The sequence below is a fragment of the Equus przewalskii genome, chromosome 2 (assembly GCF_037783145.1).
Source record: "Equus przewalskii isolate Varuska chromosome 2, EquPr2, whole genome shotgun sequence".
Classification (NCBI taxonomy): domain Eukaryota; kingdom Metazoa; phylum Chordata; class Mammalia; order Perissodactyla; family Equidae; genus Equus; species Equus przewalskii.
The window spans coordinates 23,461,053-23,484,157 of NC_091832.1; the positions used below are offsets into that span (position 1 = coordinate 23,461,053).

The following is a 23,105-nucleotide window of genomic DNA, read 5'->3' on the forward strand; positions in this document are numbered from 1 at the left end:
GCTACGTCATCTCCTCCCGGTCCCCGGCACCGGGACAAATCGGAACAGGTTCTAAGCGTGAGGGCGGGGCCTGTTGCGACGGATACTTTCCGCAGGCTCCGGGATAACGGCACCCAGTGGGCGGGCACTCAAGCAGAAGGGGCGGGGCCTATTGAGGGGACCAGCGAGAGCCGTAGACCCAGGGAGATCAACGCAGAAACAATGAGAACTAAGCAGAGAGGGTGACTAGAGGTAACCACACTGGTGGGCAGGAGAGAGTTGGACAATTGTCGGTTGAGTTTCCGCTCGCAGTTAAGGTGCATGACTTTGGATCAATTGTGAACCTCGCTTTCTTCACCTGTAAAGTGAGGATAATAGTAGCATCCGCGTTGCCGAGTTTTTGTGAGGCTTCGATGAGATACTACACCTAGGAAGATTAGCTCAGGGCGGGGGTCCTAATAATACACAGCGAAGGTTATCTATTATTATGTAAATCAGTTAGTACAGAGCTTGACACTTCGTGAGTGCTGAAAGAATGTTAATCATTATTAGAATAATAATAAGAAGAAGAATATAAATGCAGTTGCTTTATACCATTGTGAATACGTTGGGGTGTGATCAATCTAATATGGAGTTGAGAATGTGGGTTTTGTAGTCAGACAGGGATCGAAATCCCAGCCCAACTACTTCCTAGCTGTGTGGCCTTGAACAAATTACTCCAACTCTTTTGTTTTGGGTTTTTTCGTCTGTAAGATGCAGGTAATACAATAGAACCTACGTTGCAAGGTGTTGTGAAGATTGAATGAGATAATACAGTAAAATATGGTCCCTGGAGTCAAGGGCTCAATACATGTTGGCTGTTGTTAAAATTAGGGGAATTCTATTATCTTAGTTTTAAAACCCAGTTCAAAGTCCTTCTTCTCTGTGAAACATGTTTCAACTTATTGGTAGTAATAACTCAGTGAACGTAATTGCAACCTCCTTGTGACTGAAGTCTCACAACAGTCCTATAAGGTTGGTGTCATGACCCTCAGTTTACCAGGAGGAAATGGGAGCTTAGAGAGATGATGTGAGCTGTTCAAGATTGCATGGCCAGTAAGTGCCAGGGCTGGGATTTGAACTGCTGGGCATGTGACTCCAAAGGTCTCTTCTCAGCCCCACACTGCATAAGGAAAAGGTCACAGGAGGAGGAGGGGCCTGAGTGGGGAGAGAGAGTGGGGCAGTGTGGGGTGCGCGGTGGAGACATTTGAGAGAATGTCAGGGTCTGAAGCTGGAAAGGCAGCTTCGCAGAGTCAGGTAAATATGTCCACTTCAGGATCATCTACCCTGACAAGGAGCAATGGAGGTGAGGATGCGCGGAGAGATGGACACCACTAAGACACAAGAGGGCGCCCGTCGCCCTGAATCCAGCCTGGAATTGTTCCATGGTTTCCCTTAGCCTTTGTCTGATTAAAGCCTGGCAATTTACAGAGGAGGAAAACTAAGGCCCCACGAGGCCAAGTACCCCAACCAGTGTCATACAGAAATAAGCAATAGAGCCTGAACCAGACCTCCGTTCTCTGCTTCAGCATCCACCAAGATTTTTTTCTGTCCATACTTATCTGTCAAGAACCCTAGGCTCTAAGGATGCAGAGATGAAGCAAACTGGTTGCCGTCCCCAGGGCCTGATCTTCAAACTTTCCCAATAGAGTTTCCTATTAGTAAATTAGTAATGTTTCCTATTAGTAAAACTTTTTTGAGCACACACTCCCAACATGTGTGTATTTATTTACTTGTAAATGAAATACACGTAGTACATGTATAATTACATGAAAAGCTAACTTTTATTGAACATTTACTATGCATTACTAGATCTTGCTCTCGGTGCTTTATACATATTATCTCATTTAATCATCACAAAACCCGTTGAGGGAGAGTCTAATATTATCCCATATTACAGAAGAGGAAACTGAGGTACAGAGGTTAAGTAACATAACAAAGCTGTGTGGCTAAAAAGCAAGCAGTCTAGCTTCAGAATAAAGTGAAATTTTAAAAAGTGGAAATAGAAGTTTTAACATTTTCTTCCTAAACCCCAGTGACTCATCTTGTGCACCCCACTTTGGAGACAATTGCTCTTGGGGCTCCTAGACCTTTGAGGGATCAATACTTTGAGAAAGGCAAGTGCAGGAAGTTGCTAGAACCCAGAGGCAGCAGCTTACCTGGGCTGGGAGGTCAGGAATGGCTTCCGGAGAAAGTGATGGCTGAGCTGAATCTTAAAGGACACGTAATAGCTCCCCAGAGAAAAGAAACTGGGGGAAAGTATGTTCTTGGGTGAAGGAGCAACATGTGCAAAGGCCCAGGGGCAAGAGTGCATGGTGTTCTGGGAGTGACAAGTAGTTTAGCAAGCTAGAGCACATAGCACCAAGGGAGTGGGTTTCCACTCCCAGTGTTGCTATGAGGCTCAAACAGAAAGGTAGATATGCCCATGCATTCATGTTTTTATTGAGGGAATGGGCAATCAGTCTGCTGCCTCCTGGGCAGCATCTCAGCTTTTTGGTCCTCAGCTGCCAATTCGTCTATAATCCAGATGGAAAAGGGGGCCCCTCTGCCCTTGAAGATTTGGTTGGACTTCGCCTGGACCCCATGCCATAGCTTAGGAATGCTCAGAGCCCTCCTTGCTTCCCCATGCTCTCCATAAATTCCCAACTTTATGTCGTCTGGCCTACAGTTTCTGTGACCCCAACCCCTTCGCCTTCTGCCTCAGGTGGTTTTCCATCAAAAAACAAAAAGTCCAACTAAGCCAAGCATCTCATGGATTTAGTCAATTTACTGAGGATTTGGAGATCTTGAGATCACATCACGTACCCCACAGCCACCTGCCATCTCCCAAATGTTCTCATTCAGCTTCCAGAACCTCCCCAAAGCCTGTGTTCCCAAAACCACTGGTTGATCCTCCCTACACTTGCAGCACCCCACCTCCCACAGGAAGATGAGTTTGGTCTCCCGAAGCCACACATGCCTGTTCTCTCCGCGCCAGGCTGGCTTGCTTTTCCTAACCCCACCCTCCAACTGACATGCAACTACTCTAGCCCAAGCCAAGCTGCCTTAGCCTGCTCCTCAGCCAAGCCCAGAACTCAGCCTTTCTTTCATCTTCCTTGGGCCACATGCAGTAGTCTCCTCTGCGGAGCAGCCGGGCCAGTCTATGGTAGCGGGGGAGCTGGTGGCGGGAGACAGGCTCCAGGAAGACCAGGAGCAGCCCTGGAGGACGGGGGGCAGCCAGCAGGAGGGAGGTGGCCAGGCGGAGCTCCAGGCAGCAGCGTGGGGTGCGCAGGGCCTGGCGGCTCAGCACGCAGAGCACAACCCGGCTGCTTGCCATGCTGTCTGCCACATTGTCAGTCACATCCTTGCCTGGCTCAAAATCCCGCTCGGGGAGGCAGAGGCGCAGCCCCTGGCCAGCCGGACGGCAGCCCTCCAGAGCAGGCAGCAGCTCCCACACCACCCAGCCCTCATCTTGCCCGCAGTGGGACACGAACACATCGTAAAGGAACCTCTTGCCCTCACTCCTCCGACACTTCAGACCCTGAAGCCAAGCCCTGAGCAAGGCCTGGAGATAGAGGATCCAGGAGTTCCTGGCTTCCTGTAGAAGGGGCAAAGAGATTAGCAGAAGCAACAGGGCAGAACTGCCCAAAAAGAGTTCCAACCCCACAGTTGTGGGGCAGTGGCTCTGGAGAAAGGGGAAAAGGGGATTCTTGAGGCGGCCCCCAGCTTCTGAGTGGCACAGCTGTGATACTACATGCATGTATGTCCTGGGGGACCGCTCATGCCAAGGACCCACCCAGGCATTGGCACACTGGCAGGCTAAGGATGCACTTAGAATATACATGTACTGGGGCATCTGGGGACTATGCTCTTGGAGGCTGCTATCCAGCACAAGGCCTGTCTCCCAGTCTAGCACTAAGACCTGGAGACTTCCCAGGCCCTGGAAAGCAGCTGCAGACAGTGTCTCCAATCCTGTTTGGGCCAGATACAGCACCTCCAGGCTGGGCAGCTCACCCACCAGCTCCTCAAGCCGTACTAGGCGGGGCCGGGCTCGGGACTGCACTGCCTGCAGCTTCAGCTCCCGTAGGCTGGGCAGCCCCGTGATGCAGCAAGGCCTGGAGCTGTGCCCATCTCCCTGTACCCTCAGATACTGGAGCCCGGGGAGCTGCCAGAGGAAGTAGCTGGAGTTGTCCTGGGAGCAGAGAGCCTCCAAGCTATTGCCAAGCAGGGAGAGTTGACGAAGGGCAGGGAAGATCTCAGTGACATTCTGCGTCTTCAGCTGCAGTCCCCAGCCTTTTAGAGTCAGGGTCTGCAGGACTGGGAATATGTTAGAAGCCAGCTTCCAGTGCTCCCTGCCTGAGATTGCATGAAGCTCCAAGCTAGTCAGCCTCACAGGCAGGGGCAACGCTACCCTGGAAGGGCCAGAGGGGAGCTGCAGTCTCAAGTCGTGCAGATTCTCTGGGCCCCGGAAGACCCAGGCTGAGCTCAGTACCATGTGGGTATCCAGCAGGTTTAGAGTGGTCAGTGCAGGCAGAGGAGCCAACCAGTCCTCGCCCAGGGCTTCCAGTGGATTCCTGCCCAAGTCCAACATCTCCAGCCTCCTTAAGCCCTGGAATACCTGGCCCTCCAGACAAACCAGCTGGTTTCCCTGAAGTAGCAGCTCCCGCAGATGGGGCAAACAGGAGAAGGCGGCTGGGGGCAGGGTACGCAGCCCATTTTGGGACAGATCCAGGACCTGCAGTCCTGACACAGCCCCTGTCTCATTCGTGCACAGCATGGCACTCCGCAGTTGGTTGCTGGCCAGGTTCAGTCTCTGAAGCCTGGGCATGGCAGCCAGAAAACCTGATGGCAGGTCAGTCAGGCCACTGCTTTTAAGACCTAAGCTCCTCAGACTGTAGCAGGAAGCCAGGGCCTCCAGAGCTATGTGCCCTAGCGGAGTGGATCCCAAATTCAACTCCTCCAGCTCAAAGTGGGCAACGGCGACGGCAGGCAGCTCCGCAGTGGCAGTATGCATCGCAGACAGAGTGTCCAGTCTCTGCAGCCCAAGCCCCCCCACTGCAGCTGCTTCCATCTTTGTGTGATCCAGAAGCAGAGTCCCCAACTTGAGGCCCTGGAGGGCCCCAGGACTGGCCATCTTCAGCTGATTGTTGAATGACAGATCCAACATGTCCAGGGTCCGAGCATCACCAGAGGAGGGGCCAAACACCAGGTCTGGGAAGATGTCGGCCAATTTCCCTACATTCTGAAGGCAACTGAACTTGATAGCCAGCCGCTGTAGACTGGGAGGCAACCGGACACCCAAGTTTCCATCCAGGCAGGGGCCCAAGAAAGCAAGGTATTGCAGGGAGCTTAGATTGCTAAACGCCTCAGGGGGTAGGAAGAGGTAATCCTTTTGGCGGCTTATGAAAAAGAGCTGCTGCAGCTGCCCCAAGCCCCGGAGAGCTCCTGGCAGGAGCTGGGTGAGATGCAGACTCAGCCCTAGCAACTTGAGCCCAGGAAAGAGGGAGAAGGCATCCGGGTGCAGGACTGAAGTGGAACCAGCAAGGCAGAGCCCCTCCACATTCTGTGGCACAGCCTCCAAGGCCTGTGTGAGGTTGGTCACTGAGGAGCATGCTGCAAGGAGGTGCAGCCTGGAGTCCGTGGGGCAGGTCAGGAAGAAGCGGGAGACCAGAGGCAGCCGGGAGCCTTCAGTCACTAGGCAGTTGGAAGCTGTCCAGCCTGTGGTCAGAGGAAGGGACAGGAACAGACCAGGCAGCAGCAAGCACATGCCCATGTCAGCACCAAGCCTAGTCTATAGAGAAGCAGAATCAGAACCCCACTCTCTGCTCCCCTCCCTTTTCCAGAGAGGAACCCAGACCCCATCCTCCCCCTCCACACATACATGCGCAATACTCACAGCACCGACGGGATACAGAGCGCTTAGTGGACCCAGGAGGATCTGGAAGCAGGGTCAGAGGGCCATGACACTTCCAAGCTGTAAAACTGCGAGGGACCTGAAAGGGAGAGCAGGACCAGACCCAGAGATGCTTACGGCTAAGGACCCAAGGCTCAGGGAAAGGCAGAAGTACCTTCATGGGAGGAGGGACCCAGATTTCACTTCTCTGTTTTGAGGAAGCAGACAGTGTTTCTGAGCACAAAATTGGGGGCCAGAGGTCCAGGATCCCACTCTGCCATCGTCCCGGGCAATGCACTTCCCCTCTCTGAGCTTCAGTTTGCTCATCTGTAAACTAAGCACACCGATACCTGCTTCATAGGATGGCTGCACGTTACCTATGGGTGTCAGAATGGGGTTTCTCCTCAACACTCCCTTTTCTACTTCCTCTCCATACTCTAATAGAAAGGAGATCTTGAGCAAGTCAGGGTTTTTTGAAAGAAGCAGACATTTTGCAAGCAAAGTAATACATCAAAATGATGCCTTCATGGACATCTTGTAATGCTCCACATGGAAGAGTCCAAGAAGCCCAAGATCCACCCAAAAGGACTATAGGGCTCCGTATCTGTCCTTCCAGGAAGAACGGTCTGCATGGCCTTGACCTTGATGTGCAATACCAGGATGGAGCCAGGACCCCAAGAGAGAACAGAACAAGAAAAACGAAAGAGCTTTATGATGCTCTCAAACAATGTAGTAAATCACTCAATACAATTCAATATCTGGTCATGATTTGAAAAAATAATAAACTCAGAAGAAAAATTCCTTGACTTATAAAAGGGTACCTACCCCAGATCTACAGAATATATTATTCTAAATGGTGAACCATCTGTTGCATTCATTTTCAAGCCAGGAATGAGACAGTTGTAATTACTTCTGTTCAAGATTATAATGCCAGGAGAATATGAAAGAAAAAGAACAGAAACTAAAATGATATCATTGTAAGTATTTTAAGAAGCAAAAGGGTCACCATTTATAAGATGTTATGATTATCTACATAGGAAATCCAAGAATTTCTAGAAACAAACTATTAAAACTAAAGAACGTCTGGCAAAATGCCGGACACTGGAAACTTTTTCTAAAAACTTTCTTATACACCAGTGCATTACTCAGGATCTCAACGGGAAACAGTACCTTCAACTTAGGGTTTTCCTTAAAGGTTTGTATGCGAAGAGACTAATCACAAAGATGTGAGCAGCACTTAGAGGTACCATAAGGGGTGGTGCAGGAACCCGGGGCTAGCAACATAGGAGCTGTCACCACTCCTACAAGTGAAGAAGTTAAGGCTAGAGAAGTTATCAGAACACGGAAAGAGAGAGAGTCTTATGGGGTGAGCTGCCTTGAGAGAAACAATGACATTCAGTCAAGTCACAAATCTAACCTGAGGGGACCTCACAGGAAGGAAATTGGGGGCAGAAACCCACTGACCTCTCTCCTCCCTCCCTCTGACCTTTTTCTGGAATTCTGCATTTGCCCTGGATTCAGAGCGGGGGAAACAGTACTGTAATCCATTCAGGGCAGCTTCCCTGAGCTAAGAGCAAGATGGAAAGGGGCAAGGAGATGTGGAGGGACAAACAAAAGAAATGCAGCATGACCACTAAGAGACAATTAGAAAATGTACTTGGAAAAAATATTTTTAAATAACAAGGCAGAAGGATGTATAAATAAGGGGAACAGAATAGAGTCTATAAATAGGCCAGATCATATCTAGTCACCTGATTTACAAAAAGGCACCAGTATAACTCCATTTATGTTCACAAAAAATAACAAGATGTATCATAAGCCTAAATGTGAAAAATAGAATAAATCTTTTAGGAAGAAAACATCAGAGAATATCTTCATGGTCCTGGGATAAGCAAAATTTTCCTAAATAGGCCACAAAAAGAACTGACCATAGGGGCTGGCCCAGTGGTGCAGCAGTTAAAATTGCACATTCCATTTCGGCAGCCTGGCGTTTGCTGGTTCAGATCCTGGGCACAGACCTAAGCACCGCTTGGCAAGCCTTGCTGTGGCAGGCATCCCACATATAAAGTAGAGGAAGATGGGCACAGATGTTAGCTCAGGGCCAATCTTCCTCAGCAAAAAAGAGGAGGATTGGGGGCAGATGTTGGCTCAGGGCTAATCTTCCTCAAAAAAGAAAAAAGAAGAACTGGTCATAAAAAGTTTTCACAAATTGGACTTCCTTAAAGCTAAGAAATTCTGATCATTAAAATATATGACTAAGAAAGTAAAAAGCCACACACATCAGAAGAAGTTATTTGCAATATATATGTTTTTTAAAAACCTTATAATTGTGGAACATAATAAATATTATTTGGAATGACCCATGGGCCAAAGAAGGGACCGTAATGAAAATTATAAAATATTTTAATTGAACAATAACAAAAATAATACATATCAAAACTTGTGGGATAAAGCTAAAGCAATATTTATGGGGGGGGGGCGGGGAGACAGCCTTAAGTGAAAAAAAAAATAAAGAAAACAAATAGCAAAAGTTGAAAATTAATGAGCCAGGCAACACTCCACTTTCCCCATTAAGGAGTAACTGGTACTAAACTAGCTCTCCTACCATGAACAACTCTAAAACTGGAGCAAATATGTGAAACAACTGTTTTCAGATATTAGGCAAACTGGCAGTACAGGATGGTGATCCCTGAGAGAAGGGAAACAAATGAGGCAAATTCTATAGCTGCCCTGACTTTCTATCGGCAGGCATTTACTGAACCCCAGCATAGGGAGAGAGAGGGAATGCAATTAGACCATAGCAGTCTTAATGAGCTGAGAAAACAAAAACCTAAGACAACTGCAATTTGTGAAACGGAGTACAGGAGAGGAGAGAGCTACACAGAGAAAGAGCTCCAGAAATCCAATTAGCTGAACACTAAGACCCAACTGAATATATTTAGGATGAAACTCCACAGGGCTGGGCAAAGAATAACTGTTGAAGAGCTGTACGACGAATAATTTCCAGAGTTCTCACAAGGTTGGGAGATGTTTAAGTTTTGACAAGTCAGATATGAGGGACCTTGTTGAATACATAGGGCATTTAGTAGAGAATCCAGTCAGGAGACACCTTAGTAATAGGGTTAAACCAGCCTAGAACATAGGCTTAAAAGCAAGTCTTGAAATTATCAAGGTAACCCACCAATAGCTGCCTGCCCAAACAAACAAACTTCAACATTCTTTAAAGGAAAAAAACAAAATCCAGCTTGTTGATAATGTAACATTCGCAATGTCCAACATGTAATAAAAAAATTACAAGACGTGAATAAGCAGGAAAATAAGACCTATAACCAAGAGAAAAATCAATCGATAGAAACATGCTCAGAAATGATGGACATGATGGAGTTAACAGACAAAGATCTTAAACAAGCTATTGTAAATACACCCAATATGGTCAAAGATTTAAAGGAAAACATGAACATAATGAGGAAAGAATGTGAGGAAGATTTGCCCTGAGCTAACATCTGTGCCAATTTTCCTCCACTTCGCATGTGGGATGTCTCCACGGCATGGCTGGTGAGTGGAGCAGGTCCACACCCAGGATCTGAACCCACAAACCTGGGCCACCAAAGCAAAGCACATGGAACTTTAACCACTTGGCCATGAGGCTGGCCCCAAAAGGGAAAATATTTTTTAAAACTAAATGGAACTTCTAGAACTTAAAAACTCAATAAATCTGAAATGAAAATTCATAGGATAAGATTAATAGCATATTACACACTACAGAAGAAAATAACCAGTGAACTTGAAGACCTAGAAATAGAAGGTATCCTAAGTGAAGCACAGAAAGATAAAGTCAGGAAAAACTGAACAAAATCTCAATGATCTGTAGGACAATATCAAACAGTCTAATGTATGTGTAATTGGAGTCCCAAGGTGGAAAAAAAAGGGAGGGAGAGTGTGAAGAAATAAGAACCAGAATTTTTTCAAATTTAATGAAAACTATAAACCCAGAAAGCCATGAATTTCAAGAAACCCTAAGGAGGATAGACACAAAGAAAACCACAATGTGGAATTTCATAATCAAAATGTTGAAAATAATTTATAAACTCCTAAAGGTAAGTAGAGGAAAATGACCCATTACATAAACAGGAGAAAAGACAAGAATTGCCACTATAGTAACGCTATGTTGGTAGAACTACCACTGACTAAATTCCCTCAAGAATGAAGATTTTGATTACCCTGCTGAGTAAAAATAACAGACAAACAAATGACAACAACAACAGTTGAGGTGCTGGATTAAGTCAAATAGAACATGAGAGGGTTATTGGAGAACAAAAGTCAAATATACCACCAGAAAAAAAGAATTGTAACATACATCTGTATTTTCTTCCTTATTGTGCCATGGGTATTTTATATTCACTATGAAATCATCAATTTTAAGATGTTCATTTTTTTTCATAATTTTAACACCTGTGAAATGGGGCAGCATCCTACAATTAATAACACCTTGCTATTGCTGGTAACCAGGCAACATTCTTGATATAGTTACTCTTGACTGTGCATATGCCTACTTGATCATAGCTGTTCATATTATTATCACTTCAACTGAGTGATGGATATTGCTGATACTACCCATTTTAGTTTAATTGTCCTTTAACATGTCTTAGAAATATTACACTATAATTCCACATTGAAATGAAAAGTAGTATATGCAAGCAAAGTGTGGAAAGAAAGCAGTGGGGCAAATATTCTTTGTCGTACAAATAATGTGGGGGGAATTCAAATTAGGACTATAAATATGAAGAAGTTTGAGGAATATCGTAATCAATATATTTTTCTTATATTTTTACTTTTTGTGTGCACAAAAGTTATATAAAATAAAAATCTATGTCTATGTCTAAATAAATATAAAGTAGCCCTAAATTATAAGTGATGGGAAAGCATTGTGTCATCACTTAATTGGATCCTTAATGGTACACAAGATAATGGTTTGTTTTACAACTCATTCTTAGATTCAGTCAAATTCAGTAATTTAACTGCTTTAAACTAATTTTTCTGTTCTTTCTTTTTCCTCATTATTATTTAATAGTGTGCTGGTGGTGATTAATTTTACCATTTATTGCTCAGATTATAGAATTTTGAGGTAGGATAGCAGTTATCAGAAGAGTGGCCATCACCCACAGATTGTAGACTTGCAACTGGATATAGTTATTGATGAGATTTAGGTTGACTCGTTTGGCAATGAGTGAATACACTGTTAGTTTTCAAAAAATAGTTGATTGTACTATAGTCGGTGGAAGCTTTATTTTGAAGTCTAAGTATTGGAAAAAGGGCTTATGTCAATGGATAGGCAGAGGGGTATATAGTAGCAGGCATTTGTTCTTTGTCTAGCATCTAAACTCCTTTCCTATGCCTATTCGGTCACCATGTCCACCTTGCCTCTAGTGGTTAAGTGCTCCCACCTGGAGTCTGCCACCTTAGCATCCTGGTAGTCCTAGTGAAATCAGGGAGCCCATTTCAACTGCAGTTTCCTCCGACTATCCCCAGCCTTACAGAGAACAGCCATGACAGTGTTTTTCAAAGATGACAGTGCTCCCCTCGCTAATGTATTTCTCAATGTCTTCAAAAAAAGATTGTCTTCAGGCCCATTCTCGGAATACAGTTAGGGGATGGAGAGAACATTGCACACAGAAATGTACTCACGTATCCCAATCTCCCTACTACTTCATAACAAAGGATTTATGACATCTTAACTGTGTTTGGCAGACCACTCTCTAGTCCAAGCTTTAGTCAATCAACCAAGTAGACAATTAGAACATTTCCAGCTATTCAAACTAGCCTAATTGAAATAAGGATCTCTGGTAAATGCGTCTGTAGAAATAACTTCAGTGCAATCTAAAATTATGTTGCTCCCTCCTTAGTCTAGCACCCTCAAGGTCTATTTCCACATGTATTCTTTAGATTTTGACAGTACAAATTAGCAAAACTTTACCCTTATTTGCCTCTCCTCTTGGGCTTGACTTGTAATTGCCTTCTAGGTATACTGGAGTCTGATGCTAGTTACACATCTCTGGACTGGGGAGAAGATGGCTTTGCGTTTGTGCCAGTTCTGGGCCTGTTTCTCATATCTGTTGCTCTCCTTCCCCGTCTCTGTTCCATATCCCAGGTAAGCTGATACCTGTAAGTTATATTTTCTGACTTCTGTGTGAGTAAGAGATTGGAGGGCAGGAGAAAGGGAGAGGCTGGGATATTCTTTCCCCTCCTCCTCTGCTTTGGTGTCACCTCCCACAGCAGCTGCAACTCTGTCATGGTTCTAACTCCTGCAGGGCACACCTGCCATAGTTCTGGCTTCCACTGGTTGACTCGATGTCCTGACTCGAGGAATACGACCTCTTCCCCTTGTTCCTGCTGCTGCAAGAAATTTGAGATTCTTCGATCGCAGACATAAAAGGTCCTTAGATTTTAGGTGGACACTCGAACTGAGTAACTAGGATATGAGCTTGAAGTCTCTGTGCCCCACACACTGCCCTCTAGCACAGCCACTCAGTTTCTTAGAGCCTTGCTTTCAATGGGCACTTCATTCCAGGTGACTAGAAGTTTCCACTTAATTGACTGTTTCACCATTGTATGTCTGACCTGTCAGAGTCCCATTGCTTAAAGCTGGGTTTTCACTGCCCTTGATTCCAAAAGACCAAAATAACCAATCCTCAGATTTCTCCTCTTTTCCTGAGGGTCTGTTGTCAACAACCATTCCTTGCACACTCTGCATCTGTCATGGTTTAATTATATGCCACAGAAACTGACTCTGGCTGATCAAAGCAGAAAAGGAACTTATGAAAAGGATTTGGGGCACCTCACGGACTCTTCAGGGGGAATTGAGAACCAGACCCATGGCCACACATTCAAGAACAACACCCAAATCATGCTATGCAACTTATCCAGTGAGGACGCCACTTGTGCTGCTGCTGGGGCTAGCTTGCACTGCTAATCCAGCAGAAATTAGATGCTGGAGCCGCTGCTAGACGAGAAACTAGATATAGCTCCCTGCTGCCCCCTTTACCCCATTACCAAAAAGGGATTCTGCTTGGTCCCTACTTTTTAATGTCACTGTCCTATGATTCAAAGTCAGAGTTATCTAGTTGGTAAATATTAGTCCATGGGTCTACAATACACTTCAAGAGAAGTTGAGAAAGGAAGCCTCTGGAATTTTTTGTCTTCTCTAGTGAGAAGCAGGCTCTACTTCCCTCCAGGTGGGTGAACCCTCTCCCCTGAAAAGAAACATAGAAAGAGGCTCAGATGCCTGATAGCCAAAAAGATGATAAATATCCACTACCCCGTACGAAGCATATTGAGCTCATAACACGCCTGGAACTGTGTGGGTAGGGGAGAATGCTTCTCGCCCACACTTGATGTTTTCTTCCATGGGGAGGAACCACCGTTAGTACAACCCTCCTGCCTTACCTTGACCCCTTCACACCTTCTTGAGGAGGAAGTAGGACTTACGATATTAGTAAGTTGGGGAGAGAATATGGGGATGTGGAGCTCTGTGCCTTTCTCTTTCCTTTCCCTTTGGCACTACACATTTTAATCTGCCTCTTCACCCACCAAGTTTTGTAGGAGCAGACCTCACACACATGGGGAAATTTGCAAATTCCCTGCACTGTCCACAACTGGACAGATAAAACGAATTTAAGTTTCGCTATTAGGAAGCCCACATGTCTGCAGCTCTAAGACATGGTTTCCAATATCTGATTTACAGTCGTAAAGGTGAGAGTTTGTTCTTTTGCATATTTCTCAATTGGCTCATGTGTCAGGGATGGAAAAGGAGTCCCCTCAACCCTGTAATATTTATTAGTGTTATGTAGCTAAATATGACATAGTCTCTGCCCGTGGAGGGCTCTCAGTCTAGTGGGAGAGGGATACATAACAGATCATTAATGTACAGTATGACGCTTGGGGCCATGTCCAACTGCATCACTCCCTTGGACATAATCCAGAGCGTTTAGATGAAGAGTGCAAAACTATATACTTTACTCTTGTGATGATTTCCCATCTGGCTTTTACTTGTTTAAAAGTGAGAAGAGCGGAATTTGAAGTCAGGTGGAAAGGAAGGAAATCCTAGGATGGGACTCAGTTGCCCTTAGTTAAGGTAACCAGCAGACTAACTTGCTTCACTCTAATTCACCAAGTAGGAGCTGGGGGCCAGCATTTGATGGGAAACTCTGGGATTCCTGCCCCTGTGTCTTTCCTTTCCCCAGTCGTTCTGGATCTCAGAGACTTACAGACTGCCTGAGCTAGAAAGTTCCTCTGAGTTCATTTAGTCAAACACCTTCCTATTCAGATGGGGAAACAGAGACCCAGAGAAAAGAAAGGTATTTTCCAGGGCCAAGCAGAGAGCAAGTGGCAGAGCTGGGATCAGAACCAGGGTCCTGGTCGGGTCAGGTGGGGATGGAGTGTTGGCGGCAACAAGCAGCCTCCACTCTCGACCGTGGAAGTGAAGTGGAGCCCTCAGAGCGCAGAAGACCCCTCCCTCCACCCTCTTGGCCCATGGCACCACACACACATTCCGAAGACAGAGGTCTCATCATCTCCTCCTGGGGGTGTGATGTGAGGAGTTTATAGCCAGAAGCTGAAGTCAGATAATTCTCATGTTGTGGTCTGGTCAAGGCTGCCCAGAGAACTGTTCTGGGAAGAAAGAGAACTGAGAAACCAGCTGTGCAAATAAAATTAATGAAATGAAATAATAAAATATTTGATCAGGGGGCCACCTTCTCGAGGGGGCTTTCTCCTTTCTCTCTCCACTCATCCATCTCTCCTGCCTCCATTCTCAGCCGATCCTTTCTCCCTACACTTTCTCTTGATCCCCTGTGTCCCTCACCTCCTATTCCTCCACTTGCTCCTGTCCTCCTGGAGGACGGCTTCTAACAAACCAAATGACTGCCTTCTCTATAAGTTCTTAGCTGGTCAGCAAACATCATCTTTAAGCAAACAAATTTTCAGCGACTTCATTGCATAACCATATGCATTGGTTATGCATCACCAGAATTCTAAACAAAAGGAAGAAACATTTGAGCCACAGCTCCACGAGCACCAAATCAAATGGCTTTTGCTTGCCTGAGTTCACTTCAGTCCTTGTCCCAACACTAAACATTTTTCATATAACTACCATCTCTTATACCTTCCTATGTGCCAGGCATCCTGAGAAGCACTTTAAACAATATAAGCCCAGAAATGTTTTATTTCCCAGAATCTCTTTTTATGGCTACCCATTAAATTCCTTTTAATAGTAAAAATAACTCACTTTTGTTGAGAACATACTATGTGCCAGACTCTATGCTCTCTTTTCTTCCTCATGATCCAGTTTTTGTATGCTTTCCCCCAAGCCCTGCCTCCCCCCATTCTTCAGATGGAGAACTGTGGCCCAAGAAAGTCCAGTGGCCTGTCCAAGATCCCCAAGGTAGTTAGTTTCTGCTTCTATAAAAGGAGAGAATGTCCTAATTATTACTTCCTCATTTGGGTTTCCAGGGGACATTGGGGTGTGACTGCGAATTCCCAGATAGCCCTGAGTAAAGGCTGCCCTTGTTTCCTGTTATGCCAAACATCACAAGGACAGCAGGAGGAGTTCAAACAAGGTCTACAGGATGAGGAGATATTTTCATTGACACACAATGGAACAAATGGGAATCCAGCCGGGCAGCTGGGTGGAACTGTCTGTCTGTCATCCTGCAGCAATGGCAGCAGGCCTTCTGGGGAAGCGAAAGAGGCCGGGCCAAGAGTAGCCTGGACAACGCTACTGTCTTCATTGAGGTTCTTTTTGTGTTCAGGAACAGAAATCAACTCAGACTCCCCCGAGCACAATTTGTGGGGAGGAGGTGGGGGTATCTCATGGAACCCTAAGCCAGCTGGGCCTAGAGAAGGACTGAAGCCAGTGAGTGGAGCTGTCAGAGACCTGCCACTAGTTCCTCTCTCTCTCCCATCTCTGCTTCAACTTTCCCCTCTCTCCTAAACAGCCATCTTTGCTTCTGCATTCTCATGGCTGATGATGGCCGCCCCATCCCAAGGGAACACCAGGATGAACTAAAACCAAAGGCCACCTTTGGAGGGTGCAGAAGCTCCGCCCTTCCATGCTCTAGTCATGTTTACCGCCTCTCATCCACTCCCACTGCCACATCTGCTCGAGGTCCCCCCTCCCTGCTGGCTTTGACGCTCTCCCTCCCGCCCACCAGGGATCCACCGCGGGAGCTCAGGAGGTAGGAGAAGCCAGCATCTTCCTTCCTTGGGGACTTCTGAGAAATCCCTCTCCATATGGTTTGCCATCTGGGTTGTGAGCTTGCTGGGATGCTCTGCTTGGGGATGAATGGGTTTCTCCACAGTTCTGGGGAGAGAAGCAAAGTGTTCTCTTGCTCGGGGGAGCAGCAAGGCGGCTACTCCATCCCCGAAGAGGGCCTGCAGGTGAGGCTCTAAGGAGCCATTGGTCCTGGTTTCTCAGTATCCCTTTTCCTTTTGGCCTGCAGATCTCATTGTTTAGACAGTCTCCTTTTCAGACCATGTGTACAGGCCTGTTAAAAGTTCACTCTCTTCCCTCTTTCATGCCACAGCTGTTCTGAGCTGGGTACGGGGTACAGAGGCAAAGGAGACAGTCCCTGCCCTCAAGAAGCTCATGGTAGCTGGAGGTGACAAACCCATGGGAAGAGGAGTGACCTAGATGTCTTCTTGTTTATTCTATCAACAGTCCACACATCCCTTCAATGCAGGTGCACCAACAGTCTGAACCCTCAGTCTGTAAGACTTCAGGAAACCCTCTCTCTTCCCAGGCTCCCTTCCCAAGGATCTCTGAGAATTCTTACACCTTCCACCTATTCACTGTGGCTGTCGCTTGTCACCTCTGTCTGCCCCACTGGGCCCCTGGTCGGGACCCAGGCAAGGCCTGCCCTCCCCGGGCTCCTGTTTCCCACACAACTTTGCCTAACACAGACATGTTCGCAGAGAACCCTAAGCTTCCATCTTTCCTCTTAACTCTCTCCATGGGTGATCTCATCCGGTCTCATGGCATTTTTTTGCTCTTCTTCTTATTTATTTATTTATTTATTTATTTATTTATTTTGCTGAGGAAGATTCACCCTGAGCTAACATCTGTACCAATCTTCCTCTATTTTATATGTGGGTCATTGCCAGAATATGGCCACCGACAAGTGGTGTACGTCTGCATAGGTCAACCGAACCCATACTCCCAAAGCAGAGCGTGCCAAACTTAACCACTAGGCCACAGGGCCGGCCTCCTATTTTTTTTTTTTTATTGTTTTGTTTCCATTTTTTAAAAAATTTTTTATCTTTTTATTGAAGTGTAATTTATAGTTGACATACAATATCATATTAGTTCAGGTGTACACCATAGTGATTTGATTTTTTTTTTTTTTTTTTTTTTAAAGATTTTATTATTTCCTTTTTCTCCCCAAAGCCCCCCGGTACATAGTTGTATATTCTTCGTTGTGGGTTCTTCTAGTTGTGGTATGTGGGACGCTGCCTCAGCGTGGTCTGATGAGCAGTGCCATGTCCGCGCCCAGGATTCGAACCAACGAAACACTGGGCCGCCTGCAGCGGAGCGCACGAACTTAACCACTCGGCCACGGGGCCAGCCCCCAGTGATTTGATATTTTTATACATTACAAAATGATCACCATCTATTTGCCAATGACTTTACAAATCTATATCACCACCACTGACTTCTCTCCCAAGCTCCAGACTCTTAGATCCAACTGCCTATTTGTCATCTTCACCAGGTGGTCAAACAGGCAAATGAAACTTGACCTAGCCAAAACAAATTCCTGACTTCCTGTCCTGCCATGCTTGCCCCAATCTGCTCCCCTCCAGGGGTCTCCAATTCAGGGGATATTTCAGTACATAGCGCAACGCCATCCACTTAGTTGCTCAATCTCCAAAACTGAAGGTCATTCCTGATTCTTCTCTTCGCTCACCCCCAGCAGCCAGCCCTGTTTATGCCACATCAGAATCCATCCTGAATCTGCCCACTTCTCTCCGTCTCTATCACTAGGCCCCTAGACCACATGCCATCATCTCTTGCCCAGATGATGGCAATGCTATCCTGACTAGTCTCTCTACTTTCACTCTTGTCCTCTGCAATCCATTTTCCACACAGACTCCAGAGTGAGCTTTTAAAAATATAAACTAGATCATATCGCTTTCCTGCTTAAGCCCTTCAATGGCTTCTCATGACATTTAGAATAAAAACGTAATTTCTTATTCTAACCAACAATGTCCTCCCCGAGCTGGCCCCTGCCTACCTCTGTACCATCATCGAATACCATCCATACCTCCCTATCTCTTCTTCTTTCTCTCTCTCTCTCTTCCAGCCACACTTAGCCTTCTCTCTCTTCACCAGAAGGGCCAGGCCCACCTCCACCCAAGGGCCTTTGCAATAGCTATTCCCTTTGTCTGGTAAGCTCCACCTGCCTTTGAGGGTTTTGAGTGTGTGTGTGTGTGTGTATGTTTTGGGAGGTTGGTTGTTTTGTAGATGTGTGTGTGTGTGTTTTGGGAGGTTGGTTGTTTTGTAGATGTGTGTGTGTGTGTGTGTGTGTGTGTGTGTGTGTGTGTTTTGGGAGCTTGGTCATTCTGTAAATGTGGGTGTGCCTGTTTTTTTACTAATCATGACTTAGTGCTACAAAACTAATGGCTTTGCATATGGGTCACCACTTTAGGAATTTTTTGCCTGAGACAAAACAACTCTCCTAGGCCATTGAGGGGTTCTGCTCTTCCATCCTATTTTCTTAGCAGATGACATGACTTCGAACCTAAAATAAAACACTTTGAAGTCTTTCCAACATTGGGGGAAAAAAGGCCATAACTTGGGAAGAAGAAGAATGAGGAGGAGGAGGAGGAAAAAACGAAATATAATTTAGGACCAAATTATTAAGTGAGATTAAAGAGGATTGTGTTGAAATCATAAAAGCTACATTACTAGAGCAACAAAGCACACAAATCATGGCTTTTAGAAAGATAAGGAGAAGCTTCCAGAAGCACAATGGTAGTTTTCATTTATTCACCCAACAAATGATAGCCTACTGTGTGCCAGGCATTGTTCTAAATAATAAGGAATAAGCAGTAAACAAAACATACAAAATCTGAGCTGTGGAGCTCATTTCTAAGGATAGAGAAAAGACAGCATTTTAAGTACATACATAATATGTATTATAATGATGAGTTCTATGGAGAGAAATAAAGCATGAAGGGAGTTGGAGGGAACACCAGGTTGGGATAGAGTTGCAGTTTTAAATAGCGTGGTCCAGGAACACCTCTCTATTGAGATGACATTTGAGCAAAAGCCTGAAGAACGTGAGAGAGAATCGGGCAGCTCTCAGGAGAATGACACTCAAAGCAAAAGAAAGAGCAAGTGCAAAGGTCCTGAGGTGGGAGTATGCCTGGCCTGTTGGAAGAAAAGGCAGGCTAGGGTGGCTGAAGAGAAATGAGCCAGGAGAGTTGTTAGGAGATGAGGTCAGAGAGATCGTTGCAAGGACTTTGGCTTTTACTCTGAGTGAGATGCAGGGTCATTATAGGGCTTTCAGAAGAGGAGTGATGTGATCTGATTTATCCTATAAAAGAACCATTTAGGCTGCTATAATGAGAGCAAAATGGCTGGGGGTAGCAGTGGGTAAGTGAGAACAGAAGCATAGAGACAAGCAAGGAGCTACTACAATAATTCAGGTGCGAGATAATGCTGGCTTGGACCCTGATGGTAGACTTGGAGGGGAAAAGACATTGTGAGATTCTGGATGGATCTTAAGACAGAACTTACAACATGGACTGATGGTTTTGATGTGGGATGTGAGACAAAGAGAAATCAAGGATGACGCCAAGGCTGTAGGAGAACAGGTTTAGGAAAATTATGAATTTGACTTTTGAAATGTTAAGTTTAAAATGACTATTATATATTCTAGTGACAATGTCAAATGCTATAAAGTGCTAGATGTAGGAGACACTCAATGTGTGTGTGTGTGTGTGTGTGTGTGTGTGTGTGTATGTCATGGTTAAACCTGGTTCTGTCTCTTCGTGGCTGTGTGATCTTGGAGAGTCACCTACCTTCTCTGGAATGGAATGAGACCCACTCAGGCCAACTTCCCTGGGTGTAGTGGTTTGAAAACATGTTCACAATTTTTTAATATGTCTCCTAACCAAATGTGGAGTCTAATTCCTCTTCCTTAGCACATGGCAGACCTTAGTGCTTGGCTGCTAACAAGTCAGATGCATCAGAAGTGTTGCATTATGACTTCCAGGGCTAAGTTAGAAATCTTCCACCTGGCTCACTCTGGGGAACACTCACCCTTGGAACTCAGCCACTATGCTGTGAAAAAGCTGAGGCCACGTAGGTGTTCCCACTCACAGCGCCCACTAAGGTTCCAGCATCCGCTGCCAGACATTGAGTGACAGAGCCTTCAGATGACTCTGGCTGTCCCAGCTGCACTGAGCGGAACAGAGACAAGCTGTCCCCGCCAAGCCCTGCCCAAATTGCAGGTCTGTGTGCAAAATGCATGTTGTTGTCCGGGTTGGTGAGTTATGCTGCAATAGATCACTGGAATGCTAGGAAACTGAAGGCATTTTGTACACTGGAAAGCTATCTTCAGAGGTGGATCTCTAGTCAGTAGACATCCTGAGCTACTCATCTTGTGACTCTAGTTAGAAGTCCTTTCTGAGTTGCGTGTCATCTCAGGCCAGACTGATACCTTCCAGCAGCAGGTAGCACTACATGTGACAACTTGAAGCCATAATCTGGCCCCTGGCCTCCTCCCAAGCTCCATCTTCCATCAGGTTCCTCTGTCACTACCAACCCATAGAACTCTTTCAACAGGCTATATGGAACCATGTCTCTGTGGTTTTTCTCAGACTCTTTCTTCAGTCTTTAACTACCTTTTCCTCTCTGGATCTCAAGAACCTTGACTCCCAGGCACCTCCCTCCCTCTTCTCAAGGGCTTATTTCACCCAATCTTCTTTTGTTTTCAGGGACAGATTCGCCCTGAGCTAACATCTCTTGCTGATCTTCCTCTTTTGTTTTGTTTTGTTCTTCTTCTCCCCAAAGCCCCAGGGCATGGTTGTATATCCTAGTTGTAAGTCCTTCTAGTTCTTCTATGTGAGCTGCCGCCACAGCATGGCAACTGACAGATGGGTGGTGTGGCTCCATGATTGGGAAACAAACCTGGGCTGCTGAAGAGGAGTGCACAGAACTTTAACCACTAGGCCATCAGGGCTGGCTCATTATTTCACCCAATCTTATTCAAGGCAGGGTCCAAAACCTTCCTGTGGGGAAGAGCTTCTTCCCATTTCCCTAAAAGATTGAGATCTGGGAACCACTTCCTAGAATGACACAGGTCCCATTGAGTCCCAGAGGATGGGAGAGCAAGGTGGAAGGACACCACTACCAGTTTCTAGAAACCTCAGCTGCTGACAGAGAGAGGAGAAGGAGTCAGGATGACCTGTGTATGTTTGTCAAAGTGATTTTGAGTAATTAGATGGTGTCCAGCTCCCTGTAAATTGTCCCCACCAAGTTTCATTGGTTCCCAGGGCACACCTCACTTATGCTCAAGACTGAGTCCATTCCCACAGCAGCCCTGCCATTTCACTGACCAGCAGCCCTCTCCACACTCCTCTGCTGAGCTGACCCATCCTCCTGAGCCTGATTTACACAGCTGCTCCTGCCATGCCTGCAGCCATGCTGCCAGAGGTCTGAGCAATGCCACTGCCCCTGCTTGATTGCTGGGCACAGCGTGCACAGTGGGCTATCATTTGTTGGACACATAAATGAAAACTACACTATGGTGCCCCCCAGGCCCAGCAGCCCTAGATGAGGTGTAGTGGTAGGAGGCAGAGCTGGAGAGAATGGCTCCTTCCCTTTGCATTACAGGGATAACTTGGAGGCCCAGAGGCCTCACCAGCCTGCAGAAACGAAGGAGGCCACAGCATCATTCAGACACACATTTTGCTGGCTCAGTACTGCACCATCCCTAAGCTAGGTAACTTCAGGGCTCAGAATCATCACAAGGTCTGCCCTTGGCATCTTTGAGAGTCCCAGCATTGTCTCATGTGTGCTTCTGCATCCACCCAGGCCTCTGCTCATGCTGCCTCCTCTGCTCTGCCCTGGACATCACTTGGGCAGATGCTCTCAATGCAGGGCTTTCCTCTGACTGCCTCTTAATGTTCTACTGGTTAGTGCCTGTGCCTCTCATATTGGGCCCTGTCTTCTTACTCCTAGGAGGATAGAGAAACTAATCTCCCTCCGCTATGCTGTCCTCCTAGAGGGGAGTCACAGCAGGACTGCTCAAGTCCTGAGGTGGCACATTATTTAGAGAGATCGTTGTTTCACTTATGTCTACAGATACGTCCAGACACTGGACCCAGAGCCATGACCCATCAGTATCACTCGGACTCCGAGCTGAGTCTTCTTGTTGATTTCAGGTTCTTTCATTTATTCGGCTGCTACTTACTGAGTTCCTACTGTGTTTGAGGGACTATGATAGTAACTTGATATATTAATTTCCTATTGCTAATGTAACAAATCACCACAATTTTAGTGGCTTAAAACAACACACATTTATTATCTTACAGTGTTGGAGGTCAGAAGTCTGAAGTGGATTGGCAGGCCATTCTTTGGGTGGCCTTAAGGGAGAATGCATTTCCACGCCTTTTCCAGCTTCTAGAGGCCACTCACATTCTTTGGCTCATGGTCCTATATCATTCCAACCTCTGCTTCCATCATCACATCTCCTTCTCTGACTCTGACCTTCCTGTTCCCTCCCACAAGGACCCTTGGGATTACATTGGTCCCACTTGCATAATCCAGGATAATCATCTCAAAAACTTGAACTTAATCACACCTGCAGAGTCCCTTTTTCTGGGTAAGGAAGATAACATATTCACAGGTTTCAGGGATAAAGATGTGGACACCTTTGGGGAGCCGTTATCCTGCCTACCACCTTGAGTATCCATCCAGTTGAATGGATTCTACCTCAGAGATGCATAGTCTTTTCCTGTAATTTACTTACTGGCATTCCCCCTTTCTCTCCCAGTTTGCCAGACACACTCATACGTGAACCTGAAGCATGGACCTAGTTCAAGTTCTTTTCTTAGGAGCTGCTTCTTCATCCCCTTTGTAAATGAGGATGAGAATATTTATTCTTCTTGGGGAGCCCCTCCGCCCTCAGAGGTAAGGCCTCTGGCTCTCCTTTTG

At 46.1% G+C, this 23,105-nt stretch overlaps 1 protein-coding gene and 1 long non-coding RNA gene across 5 annotated transcripts in view; one reads left to right on the plus strand and one right to left on the minus strand.

Moving 5' to 3' along the window:
• Nucleotides 1-93: 93 nt before the first annotated feature.
• LOC139079608 (uncharacterized) overlaps nucleotides 94-23,105 on the plus strand; it is a 34,534-nt gene continuing 11,522 nt past the window's right edge. For all 4 annotated transcript variants that reach the window (XR_011533356.1, XR_011533357.1, XR_011533358.1 and 1 more), the window contains exons 1-2: nucleotides 94-231; nucleotides 11,911-12,038. This is a non-coding gene — a long non-coding RNA (uncharacterized lncRNA). The remainder of the gene's footprint in view (nucleotides 232-11,910; nucleotides 12,039-23,105) is intronic.
• The window catches only part of LOC103556694 (toll-like receptor 12), a 132,184-nt gene continuing 110,862 nt past the window's right edge, over nucleotides 1,784-23,105 (minus strand). The window contains exons 2-3 of the mRNA XM_070595223.1: nucleotides 5,894-5,990; nucleotides 1,784-5,788 (exon numbers count right to left, since the gene is read on the minus strand). Coding sequence (XP_070451324.1) covers nucleotides 3,044-5,770 — 2,727 coding nt within the window. The 5' untranslated portion in view covers nucleotides 5,771-5,788; nucleotides 5,894-5,990 and the 3' untranslated portion in view covers nucleotides 1,784-3,043. The remainder of the gene's footprint in view (nucleotides 5,789-5,893; nucleotides 5,991-23,105) is intronic.